Source organism: Limanda limanda, chromosome 12, assembly GCF_963576545.1.
Source record: "Limanda limanda chromosome 12, fLimLim1.1, whole genome shotgun sequence".
Taxonomy (NCBI): domain Eukaryota; kingdom Metazoa; phylum Chordata; class Actinopteri; order Pleuronectiformes; family Pleuronectidae; genus Limanda; species Limanda limanda.
In genome coordinates this window covers 25,774,564-25,798,136 of record NC_083647.1, presented here as the reverse complement: position 1 = coordinate 25,798,136, position 23,573 = coordinate 25,774,564, and the positions used below count along the sequence as shown (strand labels likewise).

Genomic DNA, 23,573 nt, shown 5'->3' with positions numbered 1-23,573 from the left:
TAATTTCACCGGATCTCAATAACCAAATGAGAATTACTCAAACCAGTGGGATTACAGAGAGTTTCAAAAGAGGAAGGATGTGATATTTTTGAGATGTAAAGGTTGAGTGACGCTCCACCAAGCCACCGTCAGAGAAGAACCAGAGAAGAAGAAAAGACGGACACCTCCCACTCGGGCTCTTCTCTAGTCACATGACTCGGGGTGAGATCAGTCGAACCTTCAATCACCTCCACTTCTCATCTTTATGGCGTCTGGAATATGAGGAGTCCCTGTGACACGTCCACTCGGGGGACGATGAGTCAAAGTAACGTCACTCCAACTAAAATCTATTTCTAAAGGGAAACCGAGACGAATTCATAATTAACATGAAAGCCTGTGATTCACGGGGCGTTGAGTCACTAGAGTTCCACAGTTGACTCGTTTCACTCTTCACCTCTCGTCCCTGTCCTGTGTCTCTGGGACGAGACGTGAGAGGGAATCACCCGGAGACGTGTCCCTCAGGTTAACAGCTGCTGTGACCCGAGCTCCACACGCCTCAGGGACATGGATTTTGTGTGTTTAATTACACAACCTGGATTAAACCGTGGTTACAACACGTGTTAAATGAGGGAACACACTTTAGTCATTCAGTGGACAGAACATCTTTGTGGCTGCACATCCACGAGTATCTGTGACATCCACATTAACATCTTCTAGTTTTTAAAAAGCCATTATAGTTGCTACGGTTACGCTGCTGCTGCTGCTGTTACGACCACGGATGGATTCGAGGTTTGATTTGAGTTTGAGAGAAACGTAGAATCGATCGATCTCTTTCTCAATCTCTTCAATTTCCGTCCACTCTCAAAGCACTTTATTACAAAAATAAAGACCCAGGTCGATATCGACTGGGATTCAAACCTGCGGCTTGTGAGCTACAGGATTGTTCTCCAAACACACACAGCTGCTCCCCCCCCCCCCCTTCCCTCCCTCCCACACAGCACACTTCCCCCCCCACCCCACCCCACCCCTGGCCTCTCCTGACGCCCTGTCCCTCCCACTCCGAGCCATAAAAGCACAGGTTTCCTCAGCAGGGCAGATGTGGCCGAGTGGCAGCGTGACCACGCATCCATCACCGCCTCCGCACACCCAGATAAGGGCCGGGGGGGGGGGGGGGGGGGGGGGGGGGGCAGAACATCCCACTCATGCAATTAGGTAATTATGGCCAACAGCTACAGATGGGTCCCTGTAGCTGTTTTAGTTTCACAACCGTTAATAAGTCACGCTGACGGAGGGCGGGTTTGCTTTTTCACCGCAGCTGAAACCTTCCGTCTGGTTTCAACAGAAGCTTCTCAACTTAAAGGGCAAGTCCAGTGTTTGTATTTATGTATTTACACCAATAAACAGATCCTGTGACCAGGTACTGTGTGTGTGTCCGGAGCCTGATGCATGTTGTTGTCAAAAAAACAGATTAAAAACAAAATCCATGAACCAATGAGACGTGAGCTCCATCGGACCAGAGGCCGAAGAATATGGATTGTCGATATCAGGGAGTTAAACATTTTCTAATACAGATTTATCCGTCAATATAGATGTTTACAAAACGTCAATGAGTCTTAAGATGTCGTTATTAAAAGCTCATGATACAGAAATGTTATCGAGGTTTGATATTTTAAAGTTTACTCACGAAAAGAAAACACAACCAGGTTTATAGAAATTGAGTTAAGAAATAAACTATTTTTTCATCAGCCCGGGTATATGGGCCCTTCATATTTTTGTTTGTTGGCTTTCTGTAAGATTCTGGATTCTCTAGAAGATCCTGTTCACACACCAGACACTGAATGACCTTCATCACAGGTACATTTCCTCATCTTCCTCACATTCCACCTCTCCACTCCTCCGACCCTCAGATCTTTTCTCCTCCACATGCAAAACAGAAAGTCATCACCGCCCAATTTCCCCGAATATTTGTTTAGCCTTTTACAAACAAGACTTTATATAAATACGCCTCCGTCCCTGAGTCATATTCTGTTGTTTATTTACTCAGGCTCTTCTCTTATTGAGCCGTGTCTCATATCATCTCACATATTCATTTATATTGTTCGTGTGTGTGCAGTAATCGCAGTGGTTTGTTTTAAATAAAGCTAGGACTTGTTATTTGACTCACGTGTGGGTTCTGCCTTCAGTGATCATGAGGAACCAGTCGGGGGTGCGGTGACATGAAAAGCTTCATGAATCCGTGTTGTCAGGTACAAACTGTCTCTTTACCGGAGAGGACACAAAGTGTTGTGTTGTTTTAACCCTTTGATACACAACATGGGTCAAAAGTGACCCGATGGAGTTTTAATTGTAAATATCTTTGCAATAAATGTATTTCATTTTTCAGAATTCCAGGAATTCCTCAATTAACTTGTTTTTGATCATTACAAATTCTTATTTTTATTTGTCCTTATTTACTTTTTTAATAAAAAAACATTTTTGTATCACTACCCTTCTAAGACACAACATGGGTAAAAAATGACCCGCATTCATTTCACATGTTATTTCATGCATGGCTGTGCTTCTTTGCTATATCTTTTAAAATCTATTTATTTAATCATTTAATATTACAAAGTATTAATTAAAATATCTTGTTTTTGATTACCACAAATCATTATTTTCATTTTCTCTGTCTTAATTTTTGAACTAAAATGGTTTTTGTAATACTACATCAAGTTTACACACATGGGTCAAAAATGACCCATGTATGCAAGTGTGAATTTGATAGGAGCCTTTGATTTGTAAATGTTTGTAGTTAGGAACATGTTTACTGTGGACAACTTTTAACATGCCACACTTGTCAGAATTTCCAAAAATATAGCAAAGAAACACTCAGCCGTGCATGAAATAACATTGTAAGTCAATACGGGTCATTTTTGACCCATGTTGTGCCTTAGAGGGGGTTTGCATAGCTTGTGTATCAAAGGGTTAAAGCTCTTTTCCCGTCAGCGTGACATCACAGTAACAAGGTTCTGGGTTCAGCACCCATCTCTCTGTGTGTGGAGTTTGTTCTCCCGGTGACAGCGAGGGTCGTCTCAAGGTCAAAGGACATGCAGGTCCATTTAAGAATCTAAATTTCCTTTAGGTAGTGAATGTGAACATGAGAGGTTTCCAGCACACGTTCGATCTCAGAAGGTTTTCCCACCGTTTCCGTCCTGAACCACATGTTTCCTCTAAACGCCGTGCGACGGGTTTCAAGGTCAAATCAGCAGCGACGTGGATATGAACCTTTCCCATGTTTACAAAGACTGTGACACATTGGATTCTAACGTTGTCGAGACGATAAGATCAAGTGTTTTCTAATAAACTCCTGTCATCCACCTCTACCTAGAATGACCTCCTCAGCTGCCGTAGCTGCAACACTCATGAATCACAGCAGTCTGACCAATGATTGGATTTTTCTTTCATCTCTTGAGTATTTTGTCGAGAAGAAACTCGAGTTCAGACTTGAAACCCACATCTGTCCTCACACTGATTCCTGTAGTTTCTTCAGGTTCTCGTTGAGGACTTCAGTTTCATTCTTCGCTCAGAGACCAAACTGCAGCTTTTTCACCCGAATCGACATCAACAACAACGACCTCCAGGATGAGGAACTTTCTTTCTCGTCTCCCACACGTTCGCAGTGCGAGTGAAAATTGAATTCCCAGCTCAGAGAATTTAATTCCGGAGCAGCAAAGTTAATCATGACAATTAAACCTGAGACACAATGCGTGAGTTGATTATGGGTCATCATGATGATACAGATCTATTATCGGGTCAGACTCCAGGGAAACGCTGCTTTCATAAAGACCAAGCGCTCATGAATACATGAAGCTGGAGGTGTTTTATTAAAAGCTGCAGATTCTTCGGTTCCAACTGTTTGTACAGTGGAGATTTATTAAACACACCCGCTCGCTCCTCATCTGCGTGGATCACACAGACGACACATCCAAATGCAGAAGCAGCTTTTAAAGAACAAACAGAAGACAAATCTAAGAAGACGAACAAAGAGGAACATGGAAGCGATTCTTCTATTACGCCCCAGAAATCTTCAATCTGAGACAAAACCGAGCAAACCTCCAGTCTGATGAATCTGATTCCTGTCGCTGTGAAACCAGATCAGAAGGAACCTTGTGATGGACTCACCGTTCTCCTTCTCGTGTCCGATGCAGGTGCTGATGGACTCGGAGAGGCCCAGGGTGGAGGCCGTGGACATCCGACCCAGGATGGACTCCAGCGTCGGGCCTTTTCTCCTCGGGACACCTCCCTCCTCCTCCTCCTCTTCCTCCTCCTCCTCTTCCTCCTCCGGCCTCTTCTTCTCCAGCTTCAGCAGAGCCTCCAGCGTGAGCTCGCCCAGCTCTTTGCCGAAGTGCTTGGCGACGGCCTGAAGCTCCTCCTCCTCCTCGTCCACGTCGTCTGAGACTTTGGACGACGTGGAGAGGACGTCGTCTTTGACATCTGGATCTTCTGGTAAAGAGACGGACGAGAGTAACAACAATAGAAATAAATCAATTGAAAAGACTAACATAATTAAAAACATAAATTTTTGGACAAAAACGATATAAACCACAGACGGAGGAAAAGGATGGAAAATAAATGACATGCAGGGAAAATAATTGGGGTCATAATTTTGGCGTCTTTCCAGCTGCTGATTAAAACGTGTCCTCAAACTGGACACAATTAAAAAGTGCTCACGCAGACTTCAGCCCACGAGTCACAGGAGCAACTTATCAGTCGTCGGCCTGACAAGAAACAAAACGCCGCCGGATCTGAGGGCGCCGCAGCAGCTGGACCCCCCCCCCTGTCTGCACTGTGAGTGTGTGTGTGTGTGTGTGTGTGTGTGTGTGTGTGTGTGTGTGTGTGTGTGTGTGTGTGTGTGTGTGTGTGTGTGTGTGTGACAGACAGACAAAGACAGAGAGCCAGAGATAAAGAGCCAAAGGTAGAAGCAGATAAAGACAAAGAGCGACAGGGAGTGTGATCTGATGAGCTATTTTCCGTGGGTGGGCGTCTGTGTGTGTGTGTATGTGTGTGTGTGTGTGTGTGTGTGTGTGTGTGTGTGAGTGTGTGTGTGTGTGTATGTGTGTACTTATATCTTTGCAAGCACCATTTTGAGCATATAACTTACTGGGTGAGGACATTTCATTTAGAGCCATAGAAAGAGACGTTTGGCTGCCGGACCCGGTTTTGTTTCAAAACTCCGGAGTGAGTTTGTAGATAGAAATGTATTAGTATGGATGTGGCCTAGGTTTCCGCTCAGGGTTAGGAGGGTAAGGGATTTGGTTTTTATGATTCGGAGAAGGAACTAGAGAATGCCTTAATGCCAAATAGCGTCCTCACTAAGATAGATGTTTCCCCACTCATCCAGGTTTTGAGCCCTAGAATGAGACTTTCGTAAAAGCTGCTAATTGTAGATTGAAAAACCAAGGGTTGCATTATGGTTTGTAATAAAATGAAAACCTATGAGCGTGGACAGAGCCTTAACATGTGTGTTTGTGTGTGTGTGTGTGTCAGCACGTACCTTCTTTAGTGTAAGCAGCGTACACTCCTCTCAGTTTGGGTCGGACGCTCTCGAGCTCGGCATCGATTTCATCCTCGAAGTCGTGGATTTCATCTGTTGAAGATTAAAACGAGAGATTCATTATATTCCTCATAACAGAGACTGAAGAGGAGAGAGGAAAGAAAACCAGAGGCTGAGACGTTTCTCCAGAACGAACGTGTGTGAAACCTGCAGCGAACACAAATTACACTTGTGGTGCTTTTTATGATCTTGGCTGTCACAGTCCTGAACCGGTTCAAACCCTTTAAAGTACTTTTCCCATATGGTCTGTGATAATAACAGAATATGTACTGTAACATAATGTACGGTTAATTACATGGTGGGCAGGAAATAGCTGCTTTGAAAAGAACGTGAAGCTGTTTCCTCAGCGTTTGACTTTGCAAAGCTTCGGTTCCTTAAAAGAAAAGAGTCAGAATGGCCTCATGTGATATTAAAATAGAAGAACATCTCACAATCATACCTTCAACGTCGTCCATCTTTTTCTTCAGCTCCACCTCCAGCTGGAAGAAATACAAATCAGTGATTACAGGGTGGATTGAGAGAAACATCTGGACGGACGAGGCGCAGGCTGTGTTTTAATGAGGACGTTTAAGAACATGTGTAGTTTACATTTATCGACTTTAACAGCAACTCCGGCTCAAGTCAATTTCTCATTTGTTTTCTCCGTTGACGTTAATCTGACGTTAAAATACTGGAAACAATAGAAAACACTGTCGGTATAAGACTGTTTACATAAGAGTAAAGGGCCTACACATCCCATAATCCACTGTGAATAATCCCTTCAAACACTTAATACACCTGAGGATTGTGGGAAGTGTGGTACTTCACTTTGACATAATTCTATATAAAATCAATCCTAGTTTATGAATAAAAACATGCTGGGGATGGCTTGATGTGATGATGTATTGGTACATAGGGTCTTGTATGCATTTATTTATATAAAATGTATATACTTTAGTGTTTATGAAAGTGAACATAATCTATTAATGATTCCAGAATGGATTTTTGTTAAAACACTGTTTTCTAATTTTAATATAAATTGTTTCTTAACTGATAAATCATTTCATAAACTATTAAACCAAATCAACACGGACACAAATCAATGAATTTAATTGAGATTTCTGCAGGTTTTAAACTGATCATTTATTCCATGTTTATTACTTAAAATTATTTTCTGGTCTTAAATATTTGTCAAGAAGATTTAACGGAACTCAAAATGCCCGAAAATGTTAAAAAACGCCTCATTTGAATGTGAATGTTTAAACATGTTCAACCTTTTCTATCACACGTCTCTACAGAGAAGAAACGAGGTTCTGCCTCCGTCTCAGAGCAGGAAACAGATCAGTGACCTCACACAGTTTCACTCTAAAGGTTAATATCCTTCATTAACGCCTGAGGGCTGCAACCAATCATCAGGAAAAATATAAGGTGAAATTTGAATGCTATAATTAGGGCTGGGCAACGATTAAAAGTTTTAATCGCGATTAATCGCATGATTTCCCTGATTAATCACGATTAATCGCATTTGTATACGCAAAATCCAATAATGAATTAAAAAGTAGTGTATAGCGCAATTTTATTTTCAATGTTCTGCCATATGAACGAAAGTGCCATAACATTTGTTGTGTATTAACATCAGCATTTAATACAGTAGCAGTTACATAAAATATTCAGTGTAAATCTCAACTTAACAATGTTATCAAAGCAAATACAAAGTTAAAGCTCAATGCCACTGCCAGGGCATTAATGTTATCCTCTTCATTATGAAACATGTAAACTCCTCCCTGCGTCTAACGTAGTCGGCCGAAGCCTCGCTCCACTCGCTGTTTCGTTGAGTGATTTGCTGATATCAACTGTGTGTTTTGCATTCAGGTGATATTTTAGACAGGAAGTACTCCAGTGATAAGAAAATAAACCTCGGCAGTGGCTACAAATAACTTTGGTTCTGTCGACTCCGCCGTCTGGAAGGACTTTAAAATGAAAATGGCCATGTAAAAGCTCCGTACCCTTATCCATGGTTGTTTATCCGCCAATTATTTTCTTTTTTCCTGTTCCGCAGCAGTCAGCAACAGACTTTCACAAAATAAAAGCCTGACTTTCACAATAAAACAATAAATAATCTAACCTGAGTTAATGCGAGATAAAATAAACAATCGAGTTAACTCATCACTTGAGTTAACTCGATTAAAACGAGTTAACTTGCCCAGCCCTAGCTATAATATAACCTCACAAACACATCGGCTCCGCCTCCTGGTGCGTACCTGCTGGATCTTCTTCTTCTTCAGTCCGTCCGTGAAGCAGGGCGGGTCGCACTCCTGGTCCAGATCCACGCGCATGAACTCCTCGATGGTCAGCTCGCTGGTGGGCGTGTTCTCAAACTCATTCAGTCTGAGGCCGGAGGACAACAGGGAAGAGGAAGACAGAATCAAGATGGTGACGAGTCGGAGGTCGTCCTGTTCGTCCCACGAAACAAAGCCTCAGTACATGATTCGAATATTCTTGCTTTTCCCCGACTCACCTTTTTCTCAACGTGCTTTCACAGACTTTCACGACGCTGACGATTTCCTTCACCGTGCGACAGAAGTCGTGCATGCGAGCGGCGACGAGAAGAGCTGGAAACAAGAAGAGTCAAAACACTGATGAGATTCAACATGAAACAACGTTCAGCCTCTAATCACGTCTGTGTGGACTTTATGCACTGAAGCGAATCTGGAGCTAAATTTATACATACAAAGTACACCCCCCTCCCATCTGTGTATAAAGATGGACGCCACTTCCTCCCACGATCCAACATCAAGCTCCACTGACTGAGGTGAAGCTGCTTCTCTTTCTCAAACTGTAGAAGTGACCAGAAGCAGATGAAGAGCTGCGGCTGCTCAGAGATCAGTTCACCTGTTCACACAGAGCTCAGTGGAGCTTTGATGATTCTGAGTTTATTAATATGGAAAGAATCACGTGTCCAAGATTAGAAGAGCAGTGAACTTCCTCTGTTCCTGAACGATACACATGAAGCAAGAAACAGGAACAATTCTCCAGATACACGAGCTACAGATATCTGGAATAAGTGGATACATTCAATATTTTTATATATGTAAAATAAGGAAATAACAAAAGTACACATTTAGGATCAGGACTCAGTCAAAGACTCAAACTCAGATACTATGTTTTGGTATCCAGCTGTTTTCTGAACATCTGGAGGACTGGAGGTCAGACCCGACAGCACGAGGGGGCACCTGAGTCCGCAGAGCCAACTATCCCCCCCCCGACACACACACACACACTTTTAAAAAAGGACTCACAACAATGTTAATATTATGCAATGAGCTCCAGCCTTGAAGGAGAACAGTTATATAAGCGTTATTAGTGTTGCTTGACTCCAGAGCCTGTTTAAAGATAGATGCTTCTACTTCCACATGCACACATCTCACAGCCTCCAGGACCCAAGGCTCTTAGCTCCGCTGAGGACTTTCTCAAACAGTTCAGCCCCATTAGGATGAAACTCCTTCTTCTTCATGTAGAGTTCACTTTGTCTCTTCACATTCTCGACCCGTTTGTCCTTGAAGGAAATCAGCGACGTGATTCTGCTTCCACCAGAAAGAACTTCCTGCAGAAGCATGTTTCTGGTGCTTCACCCGCGATATTTACATCGGTTTTGGGAACAAACTTTTCCTTCTTCCCACTGAGTGTATCCCCCTCAATGATTTATGATGAGCAATTCATTATTCAGGCAATGCAGCAGAGGAACAGGGGAAATGGAAAATTTAAACCGTGAGTGTAAACATGCAGCGAGCAGGAAGGCGAAGGCGTTTCGGTTTCAGGACGCGTCGACCTCGAGTGGATTCAGGGCGACAAGCAGCAGAGAGAAGAACTTAAATAATATCGTCATCATCATCTAAAATTGAACTTGTAGGCTCGACTCTGGACTCTCTCATGAAGGCGACCTATGGCACTCGGCCCTTAAAACCTCCATCAGAGGCTTCAGACCATCAGGCCGCTCTCACTCAGACACGAGGTTCAGTTTGACGACTGGAACCAGGAACCTCCCGACATCAAGACCCTTCACTGAACAGACAGTGTGTAGAGTCTCACCTGCTCCACAGAGTCCCGACGGCCTTCGTCCCGTGTGCATCCAGTCCCTCTTCATCCTCTGCACCAGTCTCATCGCCGTCATGGCGACGTCATGGTTCTTCTCGCCAAACTCCAGCAGCTGGGCAAACCGTGGGATGTAGAGGCACGGGTCTGATGGAGGCAGGACACAGGGGGAAGAAGATTTAAATAAGAAGCCAAACTTCAAGGCAACTGAAGAGCTTGTGTTGTCAGACTTTAATTATTTATCTGTGTCTTAATGAATCAGCAGGAAATGGATCACTCATTTTAATCAAATTTGGAAGGTAAGAGACATTATTCATCTAGATAGAAAGAGGAGAAGTGTCAACCATCTTTATTTACTGTCTATGTGCAAGAATTGATGTCATTTGCTCAAAGCAGGGTTCATACACATTTTGACCAATGGATTTCCATGACTTTTCCATGACTTTTCAATAACTTTAAACCAAATTTCCATGACCGAACATTTTGTGAAATCTCGGTGTATACGAAAAAAGTGACAAAATGTAGTATTCAAGCTAACAATGAGAATTCCAAGGCATACAGTCTACCTTAAATGACACAAACCCAAGTATGCCTGCTTATATTTTGAGAGTATTTCTTTAAAAGCATATGAATTATTTAAAACTCAGCGTAAATGAACGACATGAAAATATGAATATAACAAATTTCTATGACTTTTCCAAAACTTTTGGGAGATTCTTTTTTTCCATGACTTTTCCAGGCCTGGAAAAACACATTTTAAAATTCCATGACTTTTCCAGGTTTTCCATGACCGTACGAACCCTGTCAAAGGCAGCAGAGCAAGGATCTGACAGGACTTCAGAGTTGAGCCTTCGTGTTAATGTACTCGTCAGAGACTAAAATCTGTTCTGCTGCCACAGGACGACTCTGCTGAGGCCAAAACTTTCCCCAATGAACTGCCAACGAGTCGATGGGACATTAGTTCACGAGCTTCACCTCAGAGCAGTAAACAAACCAGAAGCAAAGTCGGGTCATTCCTTTTTTTCCTGATTCAGATTAGCACCTGTAGGTTTCCCAGTCAAACCAGTCTCCTGCTGCTCTGCTCCACCAGAGAAGCAGAGGATTAGCGTTTAGCTCCACACGGTTCACCGCAGAGCGAACAGCCTGTTTCTCATTCAGAGTCTCTGTCCAGATTTTCTCAGCTGGCAAAAGGATACGAGCGGGCGGCCGTCCAATCACAAGCTCCCGTCTCAAGCTCTTTGCTCCTCGGATTTCTCAGAGAAACTCGAATCGTAAACTTTATGGAAAACGCTTCAGATGCAGGTGAGGAGAAAAACAACAGAACCACCTGTTTTTGTCATGAAACCGTGTGGCAGGTGTCCAAGCCTTTGGTTTTTAATCCTATAAATGATTTTAACATGTGAAGGAATCGAACTTAATAGAGAAATTAACTGGAATCTTTGTTCCACTGCAACCGGGAGACAAAAGGTTTCAGGAGTTTTGTGCTCAGCGGCGACGGTGGAGTCGAATATCTTTGAAGTTGGTAGAGAGCAGTCCAGTGGAAAGCTGCTGGAGCCAGCTGGTAATACGATCCAGGCTGATCCCTTCCCCCCCCCGAGCCGTGTAATGATACGTCTGCAGAGCTGGCCATCGCCGCTCGGAGTTCCACCGGAGAGTCTGTGAGCGCCGGGCCAGAGAAGAGCTCCATAGAAAAGGAATAAGAGGCTGTTTAGGGGAAATAAATCCACCTTAAATCCTCCTTCGGTTGAATATAATCAATCTGCGCTGCTCCAACAGCCCGGGAGTCGCTCTGTGATGGAGAGCTGCACTTTACCTTCTCCATGCTCCCACTTTCCCTCGACTCCTGTCTGCTCCCGTTCCCCAGAATTACTCGGACCCCCCCGGGAGACGGGTCCTGGACTCGCTCCTTTCAATCAGAGCTGAGAGCGGAGCTGCATGAATAGCATTACAGCTGCGAGGAAGCTGTTCCCTCAAAACCCAGAACTGTCCGCGGGCCACAATGCATGCTGGTCTATTTTCTGTTACCGCGGCTGCAGGAATGAGTCGCTGGGTTTGTGAGTTTCGCCCGATGGATTTTATATCTGTATTATCGTGGTCAGTGTGAGATGTCTGAAGAGAAGCAAGTTCTCATCAAATCCTGATGGACTAGGAGGAGGTTTCAAAGAATTTTCTGACATAAAAACTTCCCTGGTGCTTTTTCAGATTCTTTGATATGATGTCACGTTGTTGGTTTGGTCAGTTATCAACAGGAACAACTAAGATACATTAACAAAAGGCAAATGCAACAAAACACAACTGATGTTTTCAGGTTTTCCTCAAAAAAATGGTCAAATATAGATTTTTGAAACAAAAACAAAATCCTGAATCTGCCAAAATAAGTCTGAAAACACTGATCAGCACATATCTCAGTCAAGCACGTGTTGTGTCTTTGTGATATTTTCAGAATCTGAGGTTTTCTCGACTCAGAGGATTTGTCATGCGCCGACTGGACGACTGCAGTTCTCTGTCAACAGCTCGTCCAAATAAAACAATCCCTTGATTACATCTCGTCCCAAAACTCAACCGCACCAGATCAAAAACATCAGACTGTGGAACTCTGGTTCTCCGGTTCCTCCGCCGGCTGCTTTCAGAACACGGTTTAGAATTCTCCTCCTGGTCTAGGAGGGACTTCCTGGTCCGTCTCCACAGGACTCATCGGACACGCTGTCAGGTTCAGCGTCCCGGTAGATCTCCCAGGTCACAGGGTGGAAATCTCCATGAGCCTGGAGCACTTTCTGATCTCTCTCAGTATTCATGCTCCTGAAGAGCCGAACAGTGTGGATCAGATTCTTCTGAACTACCTCAAAAACTTCATAAGTAAAACCTTTCCTCCCGAGTCAAGGTTTTTCCTCAGACCATCACATGTATTAGTGCGTTTATATGTGTACATTACAGTGTCTATAACCATGTAATGTGTAATATTACTAAGTAAATGTTGTGTATTTAATATTAGAGTTTAATATAAAAAAAGGCTACAATACTTTCTTTGGGTGGAATATAATCTGGAATGTTACTAAGTAAATGAACTTAAGTAGTGTACTTAACTCAATACTGCAGTTTAAATATTAAATTCAGCAACAGTACTTAACTTTTTTGTTTAAACTGCAGATGCTACTGTATTGAGTTACATTCCTCGTTACAGTAGCATCCATGTAAACCAAGAAAAGTCTTGCGGTCAAATTTATATTTAAACTGCAGTATTATTAAGTACATTACTTGAGTACATTTACTTAGTTACATTGCTCATTACACTACAGTCAATTGAAATACTAAACAGTAATATTTTGTCCTGTTTTAATCTCTGCCCTGTCAGGTGACCTTGAGTGCTGTGAACTGTAAACCTATAAATAAAATGAACTATTATTATTTGTATTATTAATAATGTATACTAGTCAATGGAGGGGATTTGTTTTACCCACCTACCAAAACACCAAATGTTTAAAATATATCTTTATCAGATCTAAAGATCACAGCCCTGAGCTGAAAGTGTTTATTAAACATGTTATTATTCATCTTTTCTTATCCTTTCTAACTGGTTCTGTGTTTCTCCACAGGCTCTAGTGAACGGGGCGGAGGAGGGGGAGGAGCCTAGGGGGCGGTGACGCACTCTGCGGAGCTCCGGAGGGAGGTGCTCCGGCTCTAGTGACGTCAGCGCCGTGCGGGCCTCTGATTGGTCCTCGCTGAGCTCCGGGATATCACGACGAATAAAAAAACTAAAAATCAGCTGAAAGTCCGGACACACGAAGAGACGCTCCGGGACGAGGACCAGCTCCGGGACCGGGACAGGGACACATCCGGGACATAGGGACCGGGACCGGGACACAACACCTCCGGGACAGGGACACGGAACCTCCGGGACATTTCCTCCGGACCGGGACAGCTCCTCTGCGGGGACAGAGGACGCGGAGGCGGGGACAGAGGACATCCTCTCTCCGGATTATCCGCTCAGCGAAAAGGGAAAACAAGCGCCCCCCCCCCGGGTGGACCGACCCCCGGAGGACATGCGGTGACGCGCCGGGAAACCGAGCACCAGAGCCCGCGGTGGGAGTTGTAAAACCGCCGGGGACGACGCGGACTCCAGCGGGCGGATCCTGTGGATGTTATCGCCGGGGAAACTTGTCGCTCGACGCCGTTTTGGAGGCGTGTTTTCCGGGTAGCAGAGGCTGAGCTGAGCGGTCCCTCTCTCCTCCCTTCTCCCGGGGCAGCGAGCCGGTTCCTCGGACCCGGACCCGGAGGAGGAGGCTCGGCGGGCTGGAGCCGATGCCCCCGGCGGACTGCAGGCTGCTGCATCATGGCCGGATCATGAGGTGCTGGACCAGCCTGCTGCTTCTCCCAGAAACGCTGAAAAGGTCCAAGCAGGCCGGCGGGCTCCCGGGCAGCAGACTGCCGCTGTACTACGAGATCCTCAGCCTGTCCCTGAGCTCCAAGAAGCCGCAGCAGCACAGGAAGATGGCCGCGGAGCTGTACCCGGCCACCGGCCACACCGACCTGGCCCCCGGCTCCACGGAGAAGAGCCAGGCCGGGCAGGAGAGCCAGGCGGCGGCCACCACCCCGACCTCCACCACCACCACCACCACCACCACCAGCATGCAGAACATCAACAACAACAACCCGGAGCCCCCCAGCTGGCAGAGCAGCCACCCCACCCTGAGAGAGAGGTACCCGGCCACACTCAGTCCCATCCACCCCCCCCAAAACCTCCAGAGATCTGAAACCTGCAGAAAGTAGATTAAAGGTCGTTAACCGGGTAATGAGAGGAGCTGGAGGAAGAGCATGAGGTCACTGGACCTCCTCAGTCACAACCTGGGGTTTAATCTGGAAGATAAAGTCTGATCCTGCAGAATCGACATATTTATATTCACTATTTAATTGTAAAGTTTGCAGAATAGATCATATTTCATGTTGTTACGAAGCTTTTATAAACAAGGGAATACCATCGTTCACTTATCCACTCGTGTGCATCCTTTGGAATACTTTATTTCTTTATATTTTGTACGTTTCCTTGCCTTAACTTTTACAGATGTCTGTTTTTTGAACGTCCCCATCGTGGGACTAATAAGGATCATCTTGGTTTGTAGTTTGTAGAATATGACAAATCTTTATTTACTGAGCTGCAACATTAAGAAGCTTTAATAAACTAGAGAATACCATCGTTCACTTATCCACTCGTGTGCATCCTCTGGAATACTTTATCTTTATGTTTTTACGTTTCCTTGCCTTTACTTTTACAGATGTCTGTTTTTTGAACGTCCCAATCGTGGGACTAATAAGGATCATCTTGGTTTGTAGTTTGTAGAATATGACAAATCTTTATTTACTGAGCTGCAACATTAAGAAGCTTTTTTAAACTAGAGAATACCATCGTTCACTTATCCACTCGTGTGCATCCTCTGGAATACTTTATCTTTATGTTTTTACGTTTCCTTGCCTTTTACTTTTACAGATATCTGTTTTTTGAATGACTAATTACGGATCATCTGGGTTTATAGTTTGTAGAATATAACAAATCTTTATTTACTGAGCTGCAACATTAAGAAGCTTTTATGAACAAGAGAATACCATCGTTCACTTATCCACTCGTGTGCATCCTCTTGGATTATTATATTTTTACGTTTCCTTGCATTTATATATTTACTTTTACAGATGTCTGTTTTTTGAACGTCCCCATCGAGGGACTAATTAAGGATCAGCTTGTCTTGTGGAATATAACAAATCTTTATTTACTGAGCTGCAACATTAAGAAGCTTTTAAAAACGATAAAATGATCCAGGATTTACTTATTTATCTTCTTTTCCTCTGTCTTCTATGACTGTTTTACATTTGTGTCTCCCTCTGGGAACTCCAACGCTAGAATATATTTATATTTTACGTTTCCTTGCATTTATATATTTACTTTTACAGATGTCTGTTTTTTGAACGACTAATTAAGGATCATCTTGGTTTGTAGTTTGTGGAATTCAACAAATCTTTACTTCCTGAGCTGCAACATTAAGAAGCTTTTGAAAAAACGCTAAAATGATCCAGGATTTACTTATTTATCTTCTTCTCCTCCGTCTTCTATGCCTGTTTTACATTTGTGTCTCGCTCCTGGAACTCCAACGCTAGAATAATAAGTGGGTTTCTCTCAGATTCAGCCATTGTGGCTCTAATCCTCCGCAGCCCTATGAGAACACCCAGTGTCTCCAGGCAGAGCGGCGCTGGCTGTTACACAATCCTGGAGGCTCACTCATGCAACCTGCTCTGCTCCTAGGAATGCCTTGATGTTTAACAATGAGCTGATGGCGGACGTCCACTTCGTGGTCGGACCCCCGGGGGACTCGCAGACGGTTCCAGCTCACAAGGTAAAGACATCCCACACTTCTGGAGTTTGCCCTTGACAGAAAACCGAGCCGTGTTTACAGTTTGTGAAATTGAAACGTCCTTCACACGGAACTCTGTGTGGTTGCACTTGTCTGACTTGCTGTCCTCCCCCCCCTCTCTCTCAGTACGTGCTGGCCGTGGGAAGCTCCGTCTTCTGCGCCATGTTCTACGGCGACCTGGCGGAGGAGGATCCCGAGATCCACATCCCGGACGTGGAACCCGCTTCTTTTCTAATTCTGCTGAAGTAAGTTCACCCACCGTCCCTCACACGGCCGAGGAGCAGGAGGAGGAGAGATGACAGGCGCAGGCAGTGTCACTTCAAAGCAGATTATTATTACTCATCCAGCGCCGAGGCGAGCGAACGCCACGGAGCTGCGAGCGCCACGGAGCAGCAGCAGCAGCTCTGTAATTGCTGGTTTTCTCAGCACTCTTTGTTCAACTTGAAGGATTTCATTCCTTCTCCTCATCCACAGCCTGATGGTTTTCTTAGAGGCGAATTCAGACGAGTGGTTATAAATAACCGGCCTTTGTTAGCAGCGTTGGCTCAGCCAGCACCGGGCCTGTAGCCTGAGAGAAGGGTCGGATGAGTTAAGTCATCAAACGCTCTTTGAGACGTAGAAACAGGAGATCATTATTTCCATTGAGCCTTTTCGGTTCACTTGTGGAAATTAGAATGTGAAGAAGAGGAGATTATTACTCCAGAGCCGTTTTCAAGGATCCAGAATCAGTTTGCACGGTGCATCATGTCTCATTAAGGAGAACATTATGAAAGACTCAGTTGATCTGTGCTGCTTAGTCAGATTCCTGCATATGTTAAAGGTCGTCTTTCTTCTTCTTCTCCCAGGTACATGTACAGTGATGAGATCGACCTGGAGGCCGACACGGTGCTGGCCACCCTGTACGCTGCCAAGAAGTACATCGTCCCGGCGCTGGCCAAGGCCTGCGTCACCTTCCTGGAAACCAGCCTGGAGGCGAAGAACGCCTGCGTGCTGCTGTCCCAGAGCCGGCTGTTCGAGGAGCCCGAGCTGACGCAGCGCTGCTGGGAAGTGATCGACGCCCAGGCCGAGCTGGCGCTGGGCTCCGAGGGCTTCGGTGAGATCGACCTGCAGACGCTGGAGATCATCCTGCGGCGGGAGACCCTGAACACCAAGGAGGTGATGGTGTTCGAGGCCGTCATGAACTGGGCCGCGGCCGAGTGCAAGAGACAAGGTCTGGGGCCCACGACTCACAACCGGAGGGAGGTGCTCGGCAAGGCGCTGTTTCTGGTGCGAATCCCGACCATGAGCCTGGACGAGTTCGCCAACGGGGCGGCGCAGTCGGAGATCCTGACGCTGGAGGAGATGCACAATGTGTTCCTGTGGTACACGGCAGCCAACAAGCCGGACCTGGACTTCCCCCTGACCGAGAGGACGGGTCTGGCGCCTCAGAGGTGCCACCGCTTCCAGTCCTCGGCCTACCGCAGCAACCAGTGGCGCTACCGCGGCCGCTGCGACAGCATCCAGTTCGCCGTGGACAAGCGGATCTTTATCGCCGGGTTGGGACTCTACGGGTCGAGCGGCGGCAAAGCCGAGTACACGGTCAAAATCGAACTCAAGCGACAGGGGGCGGTCCTGGCCCAGAACCACACCAAGTACGTGTCGGACGGGTCGAGCAGCACGTTTCCCGTGTGGTTCGAGCACCCGGTGCAGGTGGAGCAGGACGCCTTCTACACGGTGAGCGCCGTGCTGGACGGGAACGAGCTGAGCTACTTCGGCCAGGAGGGCATGACGGAGGTGCAGTGCGGGAAGGTGACCTTTCAGTTCCAGTGCTCGTCCGACAGCACCAACGGGACGGGGGTGCAGGGAGGACAGATCCCCGAGCTCGTGTTCTACGCATGAGAGTAATGTAGCAGTAAAGACACTCGAGTGATGTCACACTCAACGGCCTGGCTAGTTCTCCGAGAGACTGTTTTAAACAAAGCTGTTGTTTTATCTTTATTTAATTTAATGTTATTTTTTTTATTTAAATACTGGGTTAACGTTATTTGCTGGGACGCTGCTGTCGAGGAAACGCTAACACGCTGATCTGTGGTGATGTAATCCAGCTGAGCTCCACACCTGGAACCACCAGCGGCTGCTTCACTTTGGGTTAAACGCTTTAGTTCCAGGCAGCCAATCACAACCAGGAGTTTGTGTAGAGTTATGATTCATAAGGTAGAAATCTGCTCGAGTTGTTTTTGCACTTCAGAGAAAACGTTTGTGTCTTTTGTAAAATATGTGAGCAGCTTGATGCTGCTTGAGACCAGATGTGTTCTGTACGAGAATGACTATACACCTGATGATAAAACATAAAGGTTCTAATGTGACCGAAGCCACAGATGTCCTCTTGTTATGGTGCCTGGGTAAGTGGGGGGGGTTTAGATGGGCAGCAGCGCCCTCTGGTTACCTCAGAGGGAACTACACTGTGGGTTTATGAAAACATGGATGGATTGTTTACGTCTTTCCACACTTGGAGAATAAAAATAGGGTTCACTGGAAACGATACGGGGCTTGGTTTAGTTCCTCTGGGGTTAAATCTTAGAAACTTCAAAAGAAAAGCCAAAAAGTTATGCTACGGAATGTGAGGTTTCTATTTTTAAACACTTTGCTCGTCTCTCTGGAGCAGTGGGAACTTTTTGAGCTCAACCCAGCTGCTCAGAAAACTCTAAATCAACCAGTTTTTACGACGTAAACAAACTGAGTATTTTCTTTCCCAGTACCTCAACTGAACCTGATCTAATACCAGAGGTCATTTCTCCAAATGTCCAACTGGTAGATCTCACTGGAATCATTTCTGTGACTGGTGACATCGCTGAGATACTCAAATCGGACTCTTAAAGCTGCTGTGACAAAGTGAATCATTAGTTTGGGTTTGGAAACTTTAAATTAATCACAAGAAGTTTGAGTTTACGTGGAGGTTTACCAAGCTTCGGCTGAGTCTCCGATTTGTATGGAAGCAATAAGTTCCATCAGAACCCATTTAAACCAGTGATCAATCGTTCGAGCTAGTTCCAGTTTAGCAAATCGCTGCTTTGTTCTGTTTTAGTTTGTTGTAAATTTAATATATTTGGGTTTGGGACTGTTGGTCAAACAAAGAAGAGACATTTGAATATTTCTCTTTGGGTCTGGGGGAATTGTGAGAGACTTTTGATTACATATAGGCCTATCAATCGATAATTAGATTAACCTTTAGTTCACATTGAAGATATCCATAAAATAACAACCACAAGGAGCTGAGTCAGCATCCACAGTTAATTATTGGAGTAGAGGTCATTACCTATAGCCGGGGCGTTGATGCACAGCTCTCTGGCCAGCACGAGGAAGGTCCTTCCCAACACGTAGACGTTCACCTGGAGAGGAAACAGAACATTAAAGCAACCAGAGTGGCAGGAAGTGTTATGCAAACCCACACTTCACGTTTCTCAGCGACACAAGGTTCTCGTCCTATTTGTTACCGAACAGAAGCGGAAATTATGCTGCACTGAAAGAAACGACAGCAGGACGTCCTTGGTGGAGGTTAAAACCCTCCAGAGTAAAGTCTGTGTCCTGGTGCATCAGTTTATCTAATCCTCTAACTGGGTTTGGACGCTTTAGGTGATTCAGCAGATCCCAAGTGAGTTTGATGAATCCAGGAGTCAGCACCAGCTTTATCAGGAGGGAGGTCGACTGGTGCGTTAGAGACCAGAACACTATCAGGTTATGTAATAATACAGTTGTGTCAGGTTCAGTGTTCAGGTTACATAATCCACCCGAAAGGCTGCAGAACATTTTCCTGCAAAATGTGCGATTAAAAGATCTCTGCTGCCGACTGAAGGGATTTCAGTTTTCAGGTGTCGCCTGCACTGCAAACAGGACTCACTCCAGGTTTCTGTCACGGCCAGAATCTAAGATCCACTTTGGAACTTGTGTTTTTATTGGGTCTTGAATACGGATAATTTATGATTTCAGTTGTAATTCTGCCAATTTCATTTTACAAAGTTCCAGCCTGACTGCTTGTGTTCACACTGTTTGAGAAGTTTGGTTTGTTTAGTTGAAAGAACAAAACAAGGAGAAAAGTACAAATAAAGTTCCTGTTATAGAAAACATAGATAACTTTGTATCAGTGGTAAAATTCAATTGGAGTATTACGGTCTAATGACAAATTGAACGTTTTTTTTGTATTTTCTGGCCAAATAATCATGATTTTGTCCTCGTGGTCACGATAACTTTGACAGAATCACTCAAACTAGTTCCCTGACTCTCTGGTAAAGGATCTGATGAGGTGCCCCCCCCCCACATGGGGACCTGGGGATCACAGGGTGGTGGAGTGAGATGCTGGATGAGCACCAACGTGTCAGCGGGGTTATCGCTCTGGAAACTCCCATCACAGATGTTTCATTGTCTTCTAGCCGCAGCACCTCCAGAAGGCTCGGCAGTAAAGTCTGTCGTCCCCCCGCCCGCCCCCCCGCCCTCTCTGAAAGGACCTGATGAGGAACAAAGCCACGGGGTCCGAGCATCTATCATCTCCTCTGATTAACAGCACCACGGCTCAGAGGGAAGCTGCTGTGAGCGCTGGGCTGGAATCTGAAGCAGACGGCAGCGAAAGCTGGAGGATCGGGTCCTGAACTCGGGTCAGATCTCTGTCATTCCTGCAGAGGGATGCTCCAGACCTCCAGAGGGGGGGTGGGGTTCAGAGCAGACAGACGGACTCTCGCTCTCAGCCCCCCCCCCCCCCCCCCTCTGGAGTCGGACCCGGGCGCAGATGCTCCTCTGCTATTCTGGGAAGAGGATTCCAGTAAAGGAACAAGTGGAGCAACTTTCATGTTTTCAGTTCAACGGCTAAACAAATAAAACTAGAATGAGGGAATTCACTTCTCCTTCACTGTCTTCAACTGCAGCAATTTAAAAATCTGCAATAATCTATATTTCTATATAATCAGTGGAAAAGCTTGATTGATTTTAAAACCTATTTAAAGCATCATGTGTGAAAGTCAAGACTCTGGAAGCTTGAGTTCTTCCTTCAAACTTTTCCTCTTTGGTCTAAAACTGATATTTGAGTGCGAGTGAGAGAAACACTGATCTCACGTTTCAGCTCTCTGAACTCCCGCTGAGATGAAAGGAGGAAGCGGAGGAGAAGAAGAGATCTCCTTCTTCTCCTCCTCAGAGCTAAGTGAAACTTTCCGGGGTCGGGGGTCAACTGGGAAAACGCTCAGCCAACGAGAACAAGAGGGCGGCTCGGATTGAATGAACTTTCTACCGAAGCTACGACACAGAACCACTCGTATGATGTCAACAGGTCTTCACACAAACAGGTGGTGGAGAGAATCCTGTGACTAGAACATGACTCAGCTTTTTACAGCTTCACGATCGTGTTGATGACAAACGGACTCGTGTCAGAATCAGCTCAGGCAGGTTGAAGAGTGAAGCTGAAACTGTAGATCCGTTAAAAACCAGAGTTCATCTCCAATATTCAGCAGGAAACCGTTAAAAGATGAAGAGTTTGGTGGATTTCCAGCCGCTCGTGACCCGGGAGTGAGTTCTGCTGAGATCCCTTCACACCGGGGACCAACTCTGAGGTTATCGGATCTTTTGATCAGAGGAAAAAGGTCTTTGGTGATGCAACCTCCTCAGCTTCCAGAGGAAACTCCAGAGTGATGAATTCATAATAACCCAGACGTGGTTCACATGTAAAGCAGCTGATAGATTTAAGGTCAGTTATTGATTCAGCTTCACTCATCCACACAGAGTGAGAAGCTCTGGGTGTGGACACATCAAAAAACAGATTGGTGGAATATCACCGCAGCCGCGTCAATGTGAGGCATTAATAACCCGGGCCAATCCCCCCCCACCCACCCGCCCACCCGCCCCACCTCAAATCCACTTCAGATCCACGCCCAGCCTCCACATGCCTGGGTGTGGACAGCGGGGGGGGGGAGGGCGGCTCCTCCACGGCAGCTGGGCGCATAAAAATAAAAGCCTCCGACCAGCTGCGCCTCCGAGAAATGTGCCACCACACCCCCGACTCACCGTGAATTAAACATGCAGACAAATGGAGGGGTTTCTAAATTTATACATATGTGCACACACACACACACACACACACACACACACACACACGCACACACAGAAACAGACACACACACACACACACACACAGACACACACTCAGGTTTAATTACATGGGTCTGAAAGCCAGAGGACTGCAGGGGCGAGTGGTTCTGCAGAGGTGCATTATGGGAGGTGGAGCGGGCACTAAGTGGCTGTTACAGCACGTTGAGCATCGAACACATCAGAGTGAGGAAAGGAAATAAATGATTTAAAAGCCGCTGGAAGTTTCTTCTAGTTTGGAAGTTTAGAGGCTTTAATTGCAATAATTAATTAATCGCTTGGACGGAAAACTTCTGGTTTTACGGGTTTGTCTTCCACAGAAAATTTGGACTCTTGATTGGACAAAAAGTTAAAGTTTTACTGGGAAATGAAAAGAACGTTCGCACCACATTTGCTTCATTTCTCTGCTTTGAAGGGAATTGACAGTTGAAGTGACGTGTTAAGGACTCAACTCAGTCGTGAATGTGTGTAACTGTGAAACAAAACGTTAGTGTGGGGGGGTGCAAACACTCCATCACGTCTTCAGAAGCTCATCACTCGCTTTTAGAAACGCATCAGTTTGTTTATTCAGGTTTAATTCAGGTCAGTTTTCCGTTCTCTCTGCTCGTGTATGAATGGATCCTGACGACGACACGTACCTGCAGCAGGTCGCTGAGATCCAGCAGCATGTCTGAGAACAACGGGTTAAGGAAACTGAAAGGAAAGAATCACAGTTGAAAGACTCGTTTGTCCTGATTCAGAGGTTTGATGACATCACAGCCTCATCACGCTTTACAGGCAGCAGCCAATCAAACGCTGTCAAAACCTGCGGTGAAACAAACCAGTGAGTCATGTTGAGCCCCGGCAGCTGATCACTGAAGCGTCACCTCTGACCACGACGCTTCTAAATATACTGCAAGGCCGCCGCTGCCCTCGCCGTGACCTCACACACACAGACACGCCTCCCCGGCCTCTCGACTCGCCATCCAGCCGGCTCCGCTCGGACACGCCGGTTTCCCTGGCGACGGGGTCTCCGTGGCGACAGGTGCACCGGCCTCCAGGCTGGCTGTCCGGGCGGATTAGCCGCGGCTCCTCTGAAAAGGCCTCACAATGGAATTAGCAGCAGGAGCGGATGAAATGGAAAAAGATAATCCCAGCGCACGCCGTCCGGAGATTAGAGGCGAGCGCCTTAAATCAGGAAAACAAACAAAACATCTGGTTCCAGGGAGGGAGAAACGACAATCTGTTGTTGGTGCAACACAAGATTTAAATACCAGGAGACGGATCCTGACCCTGAGGGAGTCAGGACTTTGAGTCTGAGGAGGTTCCTCATGGTTTGAAGCAGAGATAGTTTAGTCTCACTTTTTCTTTTGTGATTCATTTGTCTTCCCGTTCTCTCAGTTTTGAGATGAACCAGAACATCGACTGCGAGTCAGAGTTTATCCACA

The 23,573-nt window shown here is 45.7% G+C and overlaps 2 protein-coding genes across 2 annotated transcripts in view; one reads left to right on the top strand and one right to left on the bottom strand.

Moving 5' to 3' along the window:
• Positions 1 to 23,573, bottom strand: part of brf1a (BRF1 RNA polymerase III transcription initiation factor subunit a) — a 93,396-nt gene that overhangs the window by 55,748 nt on the left and 14,075 nt on the right. The window contains exons 5-12 of the mRNA XM_061082917.1: positions 22,785 to 22,816; positions 19,337 to 19,409; positions 9,641 to 9,790; positions 8,070 to 8,163; positions 7,813 to 7,939; positions 6,012 to 6,051; positions 5,513 to 5,605; positions 4,141 to 4,461 (exon numbers count right to left, since the gene is read on the bottom strand). Coding sequence (XP_060938900.1) covers positions 4,141 to 4,461; positions 5,513 to 5,605; positions 6,012 to 6,051; positions 7,813 to 7,939; positions 8,070 to 8,163; positions 9,641 to 9,790; positions 19,337 to 19,409; positions 22,785 to 22,816 — 930 coding nt within the window. The remainder of the gene's footprint in view (positions 1 to 4,140; positions 4,462 to 5,512; positions 5,606 to 6,011; positions 6,052 to 7,812; positions 7,940 to 8,069; positions 8,164 to 9,640; positions 9,791 to 19,336; positions 19,410 to 22,784; positions 22,817 to 23,573) is intronic.
• Positions 13,657 to 18,391, top strand: LOC133015661 (BTB/POZ domain-containing protein 6-B-like). The gene is made up of 4 exons (XM_061082914.1): positions 13,657 to 14,340; positions 15,933 to 16,023; positions 16,168 to 16,286; positions 16,887 to 18,391. Exons 1-4 carry the CDS (start codon positions 13,943 to 13,945, stop codon positions 17,917 to 17,919), a joined length of 1,641 nt encoding a protein of 546 aa, XP_060938897.1. The 5' UTR covers positions 13,657 to 13,942; the 3' UTR covers positions 17,920 to 18,391.